Here is a 15,959-nt window from a genome sequence, read left to right on the forward strand (position 1 = left end):
CCATGGCACGGTTTTCATAAACGTCTATTTCATCACTGGTGGGTAGCACATTTAACAGTTAAATACGTTTAAATAAGGTATGGTGGCTGCACGACGGCAGCGCTGATAACCAGATAACCATCCAACTAAAACCAGCCAACAGGAAACTATCTAAATAGTTAAAATACAGCTCTTGTTTAATCATCCTTTGATTTGATCACCTTCTGGGGGGAAGGGGAGGAGCCTGCTGGTCACATGGAAATATATTAAGGCCAAATCTTCTGATATCCGTTCCCAGAGGTTTCTTTCAACTGGATTAAGCCTCCAGTTCCAAGGCAAGCCCAAGTTTGTGGCCTCCAGCATTAAAGCTCTTCCCATCTACCAGAGCAGACAGTGTAAGCTTCACACCTGCAAACAAAGCAAACCGCCATGATGGTCCTGACAACCACTCACCCCCCACTGCCTAAGTCCACAGCACCACACTAATCCCAAAGGGCACTGGATGAGCCGTGAATACCAGCTTATCATGGGAAATGTACACCTGAGACCTCAAAAGGTTAGTAATAAGTTCAAAGCGTTCTAAGCCAAAATCATGGTCACTATACTACCCAGATTGTAACTGAATTCTCAAGAGACCTCTGGGGCGAGTGGGAAGCACATATTAGGTAGGTAGGTAGTGCTGATGTAAAGAAGGGTGCCAGGTATGTCAGCAGGAACTGGTCAGGTGTAGGAAGTAGGGTCCCCACTACAAATGTTGGGCTGCTTTGAGACCTTACTCGTCAACTGCTCTAAGCGCTCCAGAGCTCGCCACCTCAGATCCACTGAGTGACAATCTGCCTGCATATGACCCCGAAGCTGCTCTGAAATCCCCTGCGCCTCAAGGGGATGCAGAGACAGACCAGCCAAATCACCAAGTAAACTCTGGTCCAAGACACCATTTAGACAGCAGTGAGAAAACTACACAATGGGTTAGATGGTTAGGAGGGGCTCTCTAGAATGAGGAAGGCAGCTGTGCTTACTCAGGCCGCATCCTCACTACACAGAGCAGGGGAGGGAGTCATAAGCTGTAACTTTCAGGAGGGGAGCATCATCCCACTACAGGCTTGAAACGTTTATAAAACAATAAACTAAAAAAAAAATTAATTTTAGCCGGGTGGTGGTGGCGCACGCCTTTAATCCCAGCACTCGGGAGGCAAAGGCAGGCGGATCTCTGTGAGTGAGGCCAGCCTGGTCTACAAGAGCTAGTTCCAAGACAGGAACCAAAAGCTACAGAGAAACCCTGTCTTGAAAAATCCAAAAAAAAATTAATTTTAGGCAGGGGTGATGGCGCATGCCTCTAATCCCAGCAAATGGGAGGCAGAGGCAGGCATATCTGAGTTCGAGGCCAGCCTGGTCTACAGAGATAAGTTCCAGGACAACCAAAGATACACAGAGAAACCCTGTCTAGAAAAATGAAAGAAAGAAGGAAGGAAGGACGGACGAATGGGGGAGGGAAGGAGCGAGGGAGGGATTGATTAATTTTGATAGAAGAGGTCCTGGGTTCAATCCCCAGCACCAACATGGTGGCTCACAACTGTCTGTATCTGTTGTCCAACGGGATCCAATGCCCTTTTCTAGTGTGGACATTCAAGCAGACAGAACACCCAGACACTTCAAACAAATGAATCTTATTTAAAAGGAGGGGAGGTGGTAAAAACAATCCTACTTACCAGGCCTCAGAGTCTGAGTGTAACCCACTCCAATTAAGCTGGAGTTGTTGACCTTTGCCTGGAAAGAGAGAGAGACATTTCTGAAGGGAGCAAAGCATGAACTATAGGACCCAGGGCTTTAAATCAATGGGATACTAAAATTTAGAATCGTGAATTAAGCAAACACCAAGTGCAACTTAAAATTAGACATTAACTCAAAATCAAATTGTCATTAGGGTCCAACAACACATTTTATACCCCTTGGGATGTATATGGAGACCCCTATTATCCACACAATATAAAGACCACTCAAAAAGTCACCCTATGCACAAAAGCTAAAATGTGGCTGATGACGCCTACCAGACCCACTAGAGGTGAAAGCCATGTTTGGAATGTACATGAGGAATTTATAAGCTTGTGGCTTTCCACACATCACCACTCCCAGGGTTCTTTCTCAGATCCCCACAGCTTAATTCCTTCTTCACGCTCTTAACTCTCAGCTGCTGGATTTGGGCTATAACTAGTTGGGGCCTCATGAGGCTCCAATGGGGAAGTTCAGCAATCCCTTATATGCCCTGACAGTGTAGGATTAGGTCACAGACTTCGAGGGTTGACAGGAATGCTGAAGAGCAAACACGTTAAGCAGCAGCTCCAAGCACAAGTCTCCACTACCCCGGCTAGATGCTCCAGTCCGCCCACACTGCATCTTAATGTTGTTACCTATCAATGTGATGGTACTATACAGGACACATGCAGCCTGGAGGCCACAGCACAGATAGACCTGCAACTTACCGCCAACTCCAGAGCCTAGACAGACAACTGGGCTCTTCAGTATCCTGGGAGCTACAAAATAAAGCTAATATCTTGCTGCGAGCACAATGGATCTGGAATGATTCAGTGACTCTTCTTGTGATGTATAAATATCAAAACGCAATCAAGATAATGCCTATGCTTCTAGGCGCTGCTCCACTGGGCCATCAACAGCTCCACTTGATAGGAAATGCTGTCATGATTCCACAATGACTGGCAGCAGTCACTCAATGATACCTAGGCCCCAAGCCACCTTTTCCCATGGACACTATTAGCTGAAAGGGGTCTCTACCACGGGCATCCAATCTGCTATGGTGCCACAAGCACACATCTGAAGACCAGCAATGTGAGAGACAACGGTGTGCTGAGCAGAGTGCTTTACTGGTGCAGTCAGATACAGCGGGAGTCATAAATGTGTCACTGACTTATCAAAGGGAGAAGCATTCTGGATATTTTTCACTTTACACTGTGGCTGATCATAAATGTTTTATCATAAAGCAAAGATGGGACTAAAACATACCTGCTTAAGGTATTGAAACGCAAGTTCTTGAGGATCAAGAGGACTTTATGTAATAGCAGTAACTCTCCTGGACTGTTTAACTTCCTGTCATCCCTAGTACATACAGTACACACAGTCCCTGACACACAGTAACAGCCGCTCATCTGCCAGGAATGGAAGTCAATCCCCTACCCTCACAGCACATGCTCTTCTACCCAAACCACTATGTTTGACTAAAGACACAAACAGAAGAAAGAGCCAAGAATCAGACAAGAGTGGCCAACCACCTTGCTCTAGCCTTAGAAGAGGGGGGAGTAGTAGGTCCTGGAGGTGCAAGTTTTTAGGTCAACAGTCCCAGGAAGATGTTCCTCCCCATCCCCACCACCAGCAACAGTAATATTAAATCCTTTCTCTTGCCAAACTCTAGTCTCTTTCTTCAGTGACCTTTCAGACCAAATCTGATTTCATAAACCACAAAAAAGATGAAATCAAAAATACTATTATACAACACAAGTACAAACAACCCAGGACTCCAAACATGGGTTACCTGGAGCTTAGCCAGGCTTGGGGGCTCAGGGATATCAGCAATACTAATTCAGCAGCTCTCAAACTCAAGTGAACGTCTTTGATTGTCTTGGTTACTTTTCTGCTGCTGTGATAAAACACTACGGCCAAGGTGACTTATAAAAAGAGCCTTAATTCGGGCTCCTGGTTTCAGAGAGTCCATGACCATCACGGTGGAAAGCTGGGCAGCAGGCAGGTAGGCCCAAGCAGAAAAAGTTAACGGGGAATGACTGGGTTTTTGAAGCCTCAAAACCTGCCAAGTGACACACTTCAACAAGGTTACACCTACTAATCTGTCCCACCAAGCATTCAAATCTATTACCATATGGAGGCCATTCTCATCCAAATCACCAGTGAGCTAGCTTGAAAATCAAACCTCTATCCCAATTTTCACAGGAAACGCAGCATTCCAATTTCAATCTCAGTATATGTGTCAACATGGACTGTGTGACTCCCGGGCAAGCTTTCCACACCATCCAATATGCCCAGAGTAATTCCCACAACCAAAACCCCATTCTGAGGTGAAGAAGTACTCACAGAAATAGAAGCAGTAGGATCCAACTGGTATTTAGCTGCAATGCCAAAGCGAGTGCAGTTGGTACCTGACGTCCAAGCAAGATTTACCGAGGTATCGAAATCCTCGCACACTTTCTGATAAATTGATCCTCCAAATTCTGTCCCATTATTGCTATAAGATATTTTGAATTAGAATCTAGAATAGACAATGTAACCGTTTCTAAGGCACAGGGTAATACTGTAGCACTGCATGTTACTAAAAACGACTACTAGCCCTGAGCAGGCGGCCTAGTGGTAGGGTGCCTGCCTAGTGTGCAAGAGCCGCTCTTTAAAGTTCTACTGAAAATTCAAAGTCCTTTCTGGTTTGGTTGAGACAGATGAGTCTTACTCTGTAGCCCAGGCAAGATTCACAGCAATCCTTCTGCCCCAGTCTCATGTTTTTAATGATTTATTTTATTTTATGTATACTGGTGTTCTACCTGATATACGTCTGCATAGCGGTGTCCGATCCCCTAGAACTGGAGTAACGAACCGTTGTGAGCTGCCATGTGGGTTCTGGGAATTGAACCTGGGTCCTCTGGAAGAGCAGCCAGTGCTCTTTTAACTGCTGTGGCATCACTCCAGCCCAGCCTCATGTTTGGTCTGGTTTGGTTTTTTGAAACAGGGTTTCTCTGTAGCTTTGGAGCCTGTCCTGGAACTTATTCTGTAGACCAGGCTGGCCTCTGCCTCGCGTGTTGGGATTAAAGGCATGTGCCACTACCACCCGGCCAGCCTCATGTTTTTAAAGACACGGTCTCTCTATGTATTCCTGGCTGTCCTGAAACTCATTATGTAGAGCAGGCTGGCTTCAAACTCACAGAGATTCTTCTGCCTCTATTTCCTAAATGCTAGGATTGAGGTGTGCAACACGTACACACAGAGCAGAGGGGTTAGGATCAAGGACAGAATATTGCCTACCATGGATGAAGCCCTGGATTCAACTCGCAGCAGTACCATGCACATACACATGCACACACACAAATGTTCACCAAAACAAAGTTTATATATCAAGGTAGGAAATTTCAGGCTAGGCAGAGCTGAGATTACACTGTGTAAAATTATGTCACGGTGACTGATTTAAGAAAAAGCTAAATAGCCAACAGCAAGGCAGGAGGGTTAGGCGGGAATTCTGGACAGGGGGAACTCTGGAAGAAAGGAAGGCGGGGTCAGGTCACCAGCCAGATGCAGAGGGAACAAACACAGAAGTAAAACCATATGGCAACTTGTAGGTTAATAGAAATGGGTTAAGTTATAAGAGCTAGTTAGAAACAAGCCTAAACTAAGACCAAGCTTTCAAAATTAATAAGAAGTCCCCATGCACTATTTGAGAGTAGCTGATGGGACTAGGACCACAGACAGACAGACAGGTGGCTTACTGGGTCTTAAGGCCCTTGCCACCAAGCCTGAACTTGAGTTCAATTCCTGGGACATTCAGTTTTCCACAGTTAACCTCCATATTTATGTCATAACAAATAAATATTAAAAAAATTTAAGATTTTGTGTCTAGCTGGTAGGATTATGGGAAATAGTTTTCTTTTGTACTTCTGTTATGTACCAATATACTGTTTTATGGGGAAAACAGTTAAGTCCTTTTCTATGTAATCTAACTTGAGTTAGTTAAAAAAAACACCATTTTTTTTCCATTTTTTCTTTATTGAGAAAGGTGCTCACTATGTAGTTCTGGCCAGCCTAAAACTCACTATGTACACTAAGATGGCTCAATCTCAGGAAGATACAGCCGCTTCTCCCTCCCAAATTAAAAATGTAAGGCACCACATGATCGTACATGCTAAAATAATCCTATCAAACCAGGACCCCACCCATCCTAGCTCATCATGTCAGAGACAGCAGCACTGGTAGCAGTCTGTCAAAGTCTAACCTCGCACCCCCAACCCCCTAGAGCTATAAAGCACCTCAAGCCTCAGTGACATTAAGCATGCACTCTCAGTGTCTACACCACATGCTTCTGAGGAGCTCCTAAAACTATCCCATGTCAGACACCCTTTAAATAAAAAACAGATAAAAAGAAGTGACATCACACAACATCCTGAGAGCCTATAAAGGAATACTTACACATTAGTATGTAACTGGAAGTCCCCAGTCCTGTAGCCCACTGCAAAGTTACTCCTTGTCAGCTTTGACTTGGCACTGTCAAAGGTCATCTGGTACCCAGCAAGCCAGCCCTCATAACCAAAGACAGCTGAGCCATGGATCGCAGGTCCAGCAAAATCAAAGTCAACATCACAGCCAAGGTTTATACATTCCCTCTTGTAAGCAGACTTGATTTTACCACTTTTCTTCCTGAAAAAAGGAAAGACTAGTTTCAAAATGATGCTAGTGACAGAGATTTATATACCTAACTCTACAGGGGGGGCATGAAAGATTTAAATAAACTGCAGTATGAAAATTTCAGGATTAAAAACGAAATAAATTAAACCCACAGGGTGACAGGGAGAAGAGTTTTGTAAAACTACCAGTCATCTGACGAGAGGCCAAGGAGAATGGCACAGGAACTTTCATCTGGCGATGGATCGAGAGAGAGACAGAGACCCAATTTGGATCAACCGTCTGAGCTCTTAAGGTCCAAATGAGGAGCAGAAGGAGGGAGAACATGAGCAAGGAAATCAGGACCACGAGGGGTGCACCCACCCACTGTGACAGTGGAACTGATCTATTGGGAGCTCTCCAAGGCCAGCTGGACTGGGACTGAATAAGCATGGGTTGAAACTGGACTCTCTGAACAAGGCGGACAATGAAGGCTGATGAGAAGCCAAGGACAATGGCACTAGGTTTCGATCCTAATACATGAACTGGCTTTGTGGGAGCGTAGCCTGTTTGGATGCTCACCTTCCTGGACCTAGATAGAAGTGGGAGGACCTTGGTCTTCATGTAGAGCAGGGAATTTGGACTGCTCTTCAGTATCGAGAGGGAGGGGGAGTGGACTAGGGGGAGGAGAAGTGGAGTGGGGATAGGGGGAGGGGAACAGGGGGAGGGGGCAATATGTGGGAGGAGGGGGAGGGAAATGGGAAACGGGGAGCAGTTGGAAATTTTAAGTAAAAAAGAATAAAAAAAAAAAAAAAAAAACTACCAGTCACAAACGCTAAGAAACAATTAGCACTGCCACAGTGAAGAGGCCTATTTCTGAAGCAAGCCAGCAGTGTGGAGCAGCATTTACAAGCAGAAGTGAAGGACTGAAGTGAAGCTGCCTCTCTCCTGACCAGACAAATATAAACACTTACCCTGTGTTCGGTGAAAAGGTAGTATCAAATGTCAGTTTCAAACCTTGACAGATCTATTTTAGGAGAAAAAGAGCTTATGAGAATTTATGTTCAGCTTGATTTCCTTTTTGAAATCCAAAAATACACAAAAGCAAGTGTGTGAAACACTACCTGGTCTTCAATTGCAATCTCTGTCCCCAGAGTGTTATCGGTGTTCCATTTCTCTGTGAAAGTCAGACCATACTCACACCATTTGTATTTGGTCTCCAAGGTCCCACTAACTTTACCAGTGTCCGTGTTAGATGAACCAGATGTTGAAAATTCCTAACAAGACAATAAACAATCTCATGAACCCTCCTTCTCCTAAGCCTGGAAGAAACCACTGCCTAATTTATATTACATTCTATCTTTATCTTTTTTTTTTTTTTTTTTTTTTTTTTTGGTTTTTCGAGACAGGGTTTCTCTGTGGTTTTGGAGCCTGTCCTGGAACTAGCTCTTGCAGACCAGGCTGGTCTCGAACTCACAGAGATCCGCCTGTCTCTGCCTCCCGAGTGCTGGGATTAAAGGCGTGCGCCACCACCGCCCGGCTCTCTATCTTTATCTTATGCTAGTTCCAAAGCGAACCCAACAGTGAAAACTTACCTCCGACCGACTGATGCCACTACAATGCCACCTAACGTTTCTGACTAGTCAATAAAGATCACACACACAGGGCTGCTGAGATGCTCACTGGAGAGAAAGGCTTACTGTCAAGCCTGATGACTTAACTCCCATCTCTAAAGCCTACATGGCAGGAAGAGAGGACAGAGTTCTGCAAGTTGTCCTCTAACCTCCGCCCACATGACAATGTATGCCTGCACATACACATAATCCTCACTCAAAATGTAAAAAATTGTAAGTAAAATTTAAATTTTTTTTTTTTTTTGGTTTTTCGAGACGGTTTCTCTGTGGTTTTGGAGCCTGTCCTGGAACTAGCTCTTGTAGACCAGGCTGGTCTCAAACTCACAGAGATTCGCCTGCCTCTGCCTCCCAAGTGCTGGGATTAAAGGCGTGCGCCACCACCGCCCAGCAGTAAAATTTAAATTTAACAATCCAAATAGTCTATTTTTCTTTTTTCCTTTTTAAAGAATTATTTTTAATTTGCATACATGTGAATATGAAGTATAGATGCCATGAAGGCCAGAGGAATCTGATTTCCCTGAAACTGAAGTTACAGGTGGTTGTGAGCCACCATGTAGGTGCTTGGAAATGAACTAGGGTCCTCTGCAAGGGCACCCCCTCTTAACTGCTAAGCTAATCTCTCCAGTACCTCTGTTTTTTGGAAATGAGTCTTCACTAGGTTTCATGCCTTTCCAAACAACTTTCAAGCCATCTTTTTACTGTTTTTTGTTGTGGTTTGTCTCACTATGTGGTCCTGGACATCCTGGAACTCGCTTTGTAGACCAGGCTGGCCTGATCTACCTGCCTCTGCTTTCCTAGTGCTGGGATTAAACGTGTACACCACCACACCTCACCCAACTAACCACATTTCCATGGGGCCAGATAGATAGCTAAGTAGTTAGGAGCACCTGTTGCTCTTACAGAGGACCCAGGTTTGATTCCCAGCATGCACAGGCAGCTAAGTCTATAACTCGAGTCCAGAGTATCTACGGCCTCTGTAGGTACTACACACACTTGGTGCAGATACACATGCAGTCAAAAAGACAACCATACACATAAAATAAAGTCTTCTTAAAGTGGAGTAGGGGAGCTTCTTGATTTTTATCACACATATAAACTATGTATGTAGTAAGCAAAATAAATAAATAAATGGAATTAATCTAAAGTACCATAAAAAGCTTTGCCTCAGACTGGAAAAATGGTCAGTAAGTAAACACACTTCTTGCAGAAGACCCAAATTCGGTCCCCAGCATCCACATGACAACTCACAACCACCCTTATCTCCAGTTCCAAGAAACCTGACACCACAGGCACACAAAGACATAAAGGCAAACACTCACACATGTAAAATTAAAAAAAAAAATGCTTTTCATTAAAAATGAATAATCTTTTAAAAAGTTTTAATCATGGGTTTGTGTACAACAACCTGCCAATCCCTTGTTGCATACCAAGTGAAAAGGAAACACAGAAGGAGGCTGTACCTCAGCATTTTCTAGACGACCTAAGGATCTGTCTTTACCAGGCATCACACTTGAGTGAACGGCCCAAAGTAAAATGTAACCTTTCAGCAGTCTGTTGGAGTTCTGACTTCCGGTTCCTCTGTCAGTGTTGCTACATCCTAGTCACTGGAAGGCTGTTTTGATTTTTTAATTATTATTTTGAAATATTTATTTAGCTTTATTTTATGTGTATTTAGTATGAAGGCATCAGATTCCTTGGAAGTGGAGTAACATACAGACAGTTGTGAGCTGTCATGTGGGTGCTGGGAATTGGACCTGGATTCTCTGAGAGAGCAGCCAGTGCTCTTAATCACTGAGCCATCTCTTCAGCCCCCTAAATTTTGTTTTAAGTTTATCAGAAATTGTGATACCTGCAGAGTTAAGAAATATTAGAAACTGCCAGGTGGTGGTGCACACCTTTAATGCCAGCACTGGGGAGGCAGAGGCAGGTGGATCTCTGTGAGGTTGAGGCCAGCCTGGTCTACAAAGCAAACGCCAGGCAAGATCCAAAGCTACAGAAAAACCCTGTTTCGAAAAACCAAAACCAAATAAACTAAACTGCACCGGGTTATATTAGAAAGAACATTTGCTATAAAGTTAGGAGTCCTAGTCTGGGATGAGGTGTCATTGGCTAACTGAGAAGCACCAAGGAAAACCTTTAATTAACTGTGGAGGTCTGTCTTCTCAACCGTAACAGCACAGCCTGCTGTGGGATGATGAGCCAACAGAGCTGACAAAAGGGCAAGCTCTGTAGCTCTGTTACTTTGTCAGAGTAACATTAAATACATGTGAAGCACGTTCTTCCAGCAAACAATTGAAATGGAAAATGTTTACGGGCAGCAGTTGTTCTAGGTTTTTAATCATGACAATGGTTAATGACCCAAGCTCCACCTACTACCATCTATCAGTCCTGCGACCAAGGACCAGTCTAATAATGTATGCCAATGAATGCTCAGGAAACTAAGTCAACATCAACCTGTGGGCACAACAGGGTCAGATGAAACCAACAATAAAGCAACTCACTCCACCACTGTGAACTTATCTTTACATCTTGGGTAGACTGAACATCTCTGCAGTTCAATAAAGAAAATGGCTTTAATAGAATTTAATTTTGAGTAGGTTTATATATTACAGCACCAATACTATCCAATTTTACTCAGAAAGTATAAACAAAACATACCCTCGCCAGGCAGTGGTGGCACACTCCTTCAATCCCAGCACTCAGGAGTCAGAGGCAGGCGGATCTCTGTGAGTTCAAGGCCAACCTGGTCTACAAGAGCTAGTTCCAGGACAGGCTCCAAAGCTACAGAGAAACCCTGTCTTGAAAAAACAAAACAAAACAAAAAAACATACCCTCTTAGATCCAATTCCTAGATATCCTTCAAAATCTGAGACTTACTTTTATAACTTTCCCTAACTGTGTTTTACAATAAGCTTTTCCTTTCCAACAAGAATTTTTGGCTTATAAATCTAGTGCTTAATACAATTCTCCGGTTATTCTCAGCTTAAAGTTTGTCTACCAACTAGAAAGGGGTATTTGTCTTGCAGCACTGGCCCTCAAGCACTGCGTTACACCCCCACCTGAAAGTAAGCATTTTAAAGACAAGAATGGTGTTTATTTTACGGTAAAGTAACATGCACAAACATTTAAAAACCCGGTAAGCTGAAAATAAAAATTAATAATAGAGATGCAAGGCCCTGGGCTCAATCTCCAGCAACAGTAGAAAATATTAACTATCAGCTAATTAATATTCTATAACCTCTTATCCCAGCTAAGTTAGTCACTCAGTCATCACTAAACATTTAGACTTCTTTGCAAACCAAGAAAAGCACAGGACAGGACAAATGTAAGAACCCACAAATGTAACAGGTCTGAGCTTTAAGAAACCCCACCAGGAACAACTTTAATAGACAGCAGTTATATGCAGAACAGTATGCACTATCAACAGTGCCCCATAATCATAGTTTAGCATATACACAACACATCCTTCTCCAAATTTCAAAACAAAAACCTTTCGAGAAAAAAAGCACACAATACTTTTACTTTATCCCTTTCTTAACAGCTGGGAGGGATTAACATGCTAAGTGATATTCGAGTTAGGATAGACATATGTAGACATCTCTATGGATGACTGACAGAATATAGCCATTATATTAAATGATCAGTTTTTATATTCCTTTAAAAACCAGTTACTATTAAGCCCAGAACTATGAGGGTATCAGGAGAGAGGGTTACAAGCCTCTGGCCTTCAAGTTTGTAGTCTACCCAAATAACCAACTTCTACCTAAATTTCCCAACTTCTTTGTACAATCATATGTACACATATGTAGACAGGATATAAGAAAACATGAAAATCAGAAATCATATCCAAAGCCAATAAATCAGATTACATGTAAATCACTCAAAAAAAAAAAAAATTAACCTCTGCGTCCTTAAGGCAAAATAGCTGCAGACATTTACAGGATTAGAAATTAAAAGGCTGGGGCTGGAGAGATGGCTCAGAGGTTAAGAGCACTGGCTGCTCTTCCAGAGGTCCTGAGTTCAATTCCCAGCAACCACATGGTGGCTCACAACCATCTGTACTGAGATCTGGCGCCCTGCTCTGACGTGCGGGCATACATCGAGGCAGAATGTTGTATACATAATAAATAAATAAATCTTTAAAAAAATGTAAAATAGAAGTGACTTAAAAAAAAAAAGAAATTAAAAGACTGATGAGAACTCCGTAGTCACTTACCACACCGCTGCACGACTTTGTTTTCACATCCAGCTTTACCAACCCAAAGCCTTCAAAAAACAGAGAGCAAAGGTTTGACTCTTCTGCGGGTGTGCACCCGTCATTCACATTACATTCCAAACAATCCCAGCACCAGTCATTCACATCACATTCCAAACAATCCCAGCATCCGCCATTCACATTACATTCCAAACAATCCCAGCACCCAGGGACACAAGCAAGCACTGCTGCACAGCACGGAAAGGAACACTTAAAAAGCCATCAGTTCTGCTGCAAAGGCAGAGCAGCTGCCCAGTAGCGTGGTAGGTAACTGGCTCCACCCCCTGACACACCCTTTTCAAGCATTTTTAAATGTTAGATAAGAAAGTCACTTCCTCAGAATACACTGTTTAGGGCTACACCTCAAGGACGTTTATCCCAAAGGACTGGGAGAAGGGTGTGTCTTCAAGATCACTCAAACTCACTCTAAAAAGCCCACAACCCCTTAAGGCTTCAGTCCTCCCAGGAGTCACAAACACAAAATGAAAACACTAAGTCAGGGCTGAGCGGTCACTGAAGAGAATAAAAGCACACGCCTTTAATCCCAGCACTTGGGGGCAGAGGCCAGTGGATCTCTGTGAGTTCAAGGCCAGCCTGGTGCACAGAGTGAGTTCCAGGACAGCCAGGGCTACACAGAGGAACCCTGTCTCAAAAAACACAGAAAAAGTACAAATTTTTCCCTTAAAAGGTTAGAATTCGTAAACTTCGACCTGAAGAAAACCTGGTGCAGCGTAGCAGTCTATAACACAAAAAGCATTAACCCGTCAGGATATCCAGTCTGGAAAAACAAGCCAATTTCCTGAAGGGATCCAAAGTACACATTTTCTCTTTTCAGCTAAAAACATCCCGAGATGAGGCGTGGCCAAAAAAAAAAAAAAAAGCTAAAAATCAAAAGAAAAGTCCTTACCATATCCTTTGTTGAAAGTATCTCTGGCAGCTTTGCCAAGATCAGCATAGGAAGGAGGGATACACATTGCTGGAGAAAAGAAACATTCTACAGTTAATGTGACTGGATTATGATTGGACTATGAGTAATATTTACATGGAAGCAGACTAACGGGAACTATGTTTTTGACGCCTCTAGAACCATGACAAAATTGACTCTAAACAGCCATCCATGACAATAGTTTACTCCCAAAAGCTATGTGGTAATATAAACTTGGGGTAGTTCTACAGGACTGTTCTAATAGGTGGGGGTAGCCTATCTAATCCCTGAACAATGTATCCAGTCTCACAACACCAGTACATGTACACACCCTTGACCGAATTCAAGGGGATTGACTGATTTCACTGAGATAAAAACCAAAACTTAGGGATTTTCCCCTAGCAAATCCCTTGGTATGTCTTCCAAGAACAAAACCAACATTGAGGCACGGAGGCGGAAATTTAACATCTTGAAACATAGGGGGTAAAATACAACCATCTTATGTTTCAGTCAAGTACCTACGGCAACTAAATATCAAATAGCACTTTGAACACATCAATATGACTCCCAAGTACTCCGCCAATGCAGTGAGGCTTAAGGGCACGGAATCTGAGCTCCCGCAGCTCATTCATTCTAAAGAGCACGTCCACGCCCTTAGGAACACGAGAAATGACCTTGTAGTGCACCGGTCTCTGCAGGCCGGAGAACTACTTCCTCCTGCAAAGTGACTGATCTAATTCTCCAAAATGGAATTCAACAACTAGTAGTTTCTCTTTTGCTTTCGGATTTGTAAATGACACATCCAAAAGCAGAGGGTGGGTACGGCTAAGAACCAACGCCCAGGGCGCGAGCCCCTATCTGCAACCCAACAGCCCAGCACCGGGTCCGTCAGCAGAGTCCTTGCAGGCATGTGGATCGCGGAGGGACCGGCTATGGTTTCCCAAAGGGGACACAGCAGCCCCACCGCCGACATGTCTATCGATCTACTTACGCCGTGGGCATGTCCGTACACAACAGTCCGCCATAGCGAAGCCGCGGGGAAAAGGAGATCTGTAGAAGGGACAAGAAGTGCGGTCAGGGAACGATCAGAGGGCCCACAGGGGATCTCGGGCAGAAGGGCAAGGGGCCGGGGCTGGGGCCGGTGCGGCCATCTTATGGGCGCAGGGCCGTCCCGAGTCCGCTCAGGCGGCCCGCTCGGCCTAGGCCCCGGGCTCGGCGTGAGGCGGACGACGTAGTACCTGCGGGTGTCCTGAGGGGCGCTGCCGCCGCCGCTCCGCTCGCAGTTAAGGCCGCTCCGCTATCTGGCGATTGCGCTGCAGCCAACGCGGCTGGAGGGCGAAGTGAAGGAGACACCGTTGCGCCCCGCCGCAAGCTTGGCCTCCCCCAGCCAGGACCCCGCCGCCGCCGCCCGGGCTGTCCGCTGCGCTTGTCCTTGCCGCGCCGCCCGCCGCCCACTCCCACCTGCTCCGGAGGGGCCACGGGGGTTGAGGGCGCGACGATTCCCCCGGGGTGAGCTGTCTCGGACCGTCCGGCTGGGACCGGGCGAGAAGGAGCTGGCGGGCCACGGGTCAGGCAATGTACGGGGCAGCCCCAGAGGCGAGGGCCGGGAACGGCGGAGGCGGCGCAACGGCACCCGCGCGGCCAGGATGGGAGAGGCCACGCGCGTCACGACGGGGCGGGGCGCCGCAGCACGTAGGGTCACGTGCACCCCCTCCACCTCCGGGCTGAGGGTCCTAACAAGGAAGAGTGCAGGCAGTCACCGCCCGATCCGGACTTCAGAGCCGGGGAGGTCGAAGTGAGGTGTGCTGCGCCATCTGCAGCCTCCATGCCCTTCTTACATGGGTTCAACGCCCACTGCAATGTCATCTTCTGGTGGGGCTGGGCTCCCGAGGAACCAATTTGAGCCGGGCTCAGTGGGCTCTGGTCTGAGAGCCTCACGGTTGCGCTCCTGCAGCCTCCTTCCCACTCATGCATGGAACGGCTTTCACACACGTGCAGAAGCCATGCTCCATCCAGTAGGGAAATAAGTTTCCCCTGGTTGAGATGCCTGGAGGGCTAGGGGGAGAACTGAAGGGTTCGTGTTTGCCAGGCATTAGAAGGCTGCTCTCAAATTGTCTGGATGTGCAAGGAGAGTGGGGGAGCAGCCAGTCCTGATTCTTGGGAAGCAGAGAGATTGCTGCCAGTTTGAGGCTAAGCTAAATGTGCGAGCTAATGAAGATAGGTACAGGGCCTTGGGGGAGGGCTCAGCGGGTAAGGACCTGAGCTCCGATCCCCAGCCCCCACATTAAAATCCAGTAATAGCCCCAGAAACAGCAACAAGTGGGTCACTGAGGCTCCCTGCCAGCTGGTCAGCAAACAGCATGCTCTGAGTTCAGTAAAAGATACGACCTCAAGGGAGTAAGGGGAAGAGCAATAGAGACTACCCGAAGTCCTTATGCTCTCCTCGGGCATAAGCGTGCATACCTGTACCCACACAGACACCCATACAAATTAGACATGGAGACAATTGAGGCTTCAATTCAATAAAACTCAAGTAATTTAGCCCGTGAATCTCAGTTTCCTCATCTCTAAGGTAAGGTTTAATAATGTTTAATAGTCATACAGCGGACTGAGAGCAAAGACTCCGAACACATACACACTCACAAACCAATTATCTCTGAACTTTTCCTCGACTCAAGCATTGTGAAGTTTTCACTCTCGTCCTAAACTGTGAAAATATGGCAAATTGGGCTTCCCCAATCCAAAACCCAGTTAAATTGGCAAGCTCTGGATTCAGCAAGAAACC

The 15,959-nt window shown here is 45.4% G+C and overlaps 1 protein-coding gene across 1 annotated transcript; it reads right to left on the reverse strand.

The window, feature by feature from the left end:
• Positions 1-6: 6 nt before the first annotated feature.
• Vdac2 (voltage dependent anion channel 2) lies at positions 7-14,788 on the reverse strand. Its single transcript, XM_057785832.1, has 10 exons — positions 14,413-14,788; positions 14,166-14,224; positions 13,157-13,225; positions 12,211-12,260; positions 7,485-7,637; positions 7,335-7,387; positions 6,169-6,396; positions 4,078-4,228; positions 1,689-1,746; positions 7-387 (listed from the first exon to the last, which is right to left on the reverse strand). Exons 2-10 carry the CDS (start codon positions 14,197-14,199, stop codon positions 296-298), a joined length of 888 nt encoding a protein of 295 aa, XP_057641815.1. The 5' UTR covers positions 14,200-14,224; positions 14,413-14,788; the 3' UTR covers positions 7-295.
• Between the last annotated feature and the right edge of the window lie 1,171 nt (positions 14,789-15,959).

The sequence above is a fragment of the Chionomys nivalis genome, chromosome 12 (genome assembly GCF_950005125.1).
Source record: "Chionomys nivalis chromosome 12, mChiNiv1.1, whole genome shotgun sequence".
In the NCBI taxonomy this organism is placed as follows: domain Eukaryota; kingdom Metazoa; phylum Chordata; class Mammalia; order Rodentia; family Cricetidae; genus Chionomys; species Chionomys nivalis.

Coding starts and splice junctions, on each gene's coding strand:
- Vdac2 (XM_057785832.1), bottom strand. CDS start 14,199: ATGGCGGACTGTTGTGTACGGACATGCCCACGGC. Junction 7,638..12,210: donor CAAAGTCGTGCAGCGGTGTG/GTAAGTGACTAC, acceptor TTGTCTTGTTAG/GAATTTTCAACATCTGGTTC. Junction 1,747..4,077: donor ATCCTACTGCTTCTATTTCT/GTGAGTACTTCT, acceptor CTCTCTTTCCAG/GCAAAGGTCAACAACTCCAG.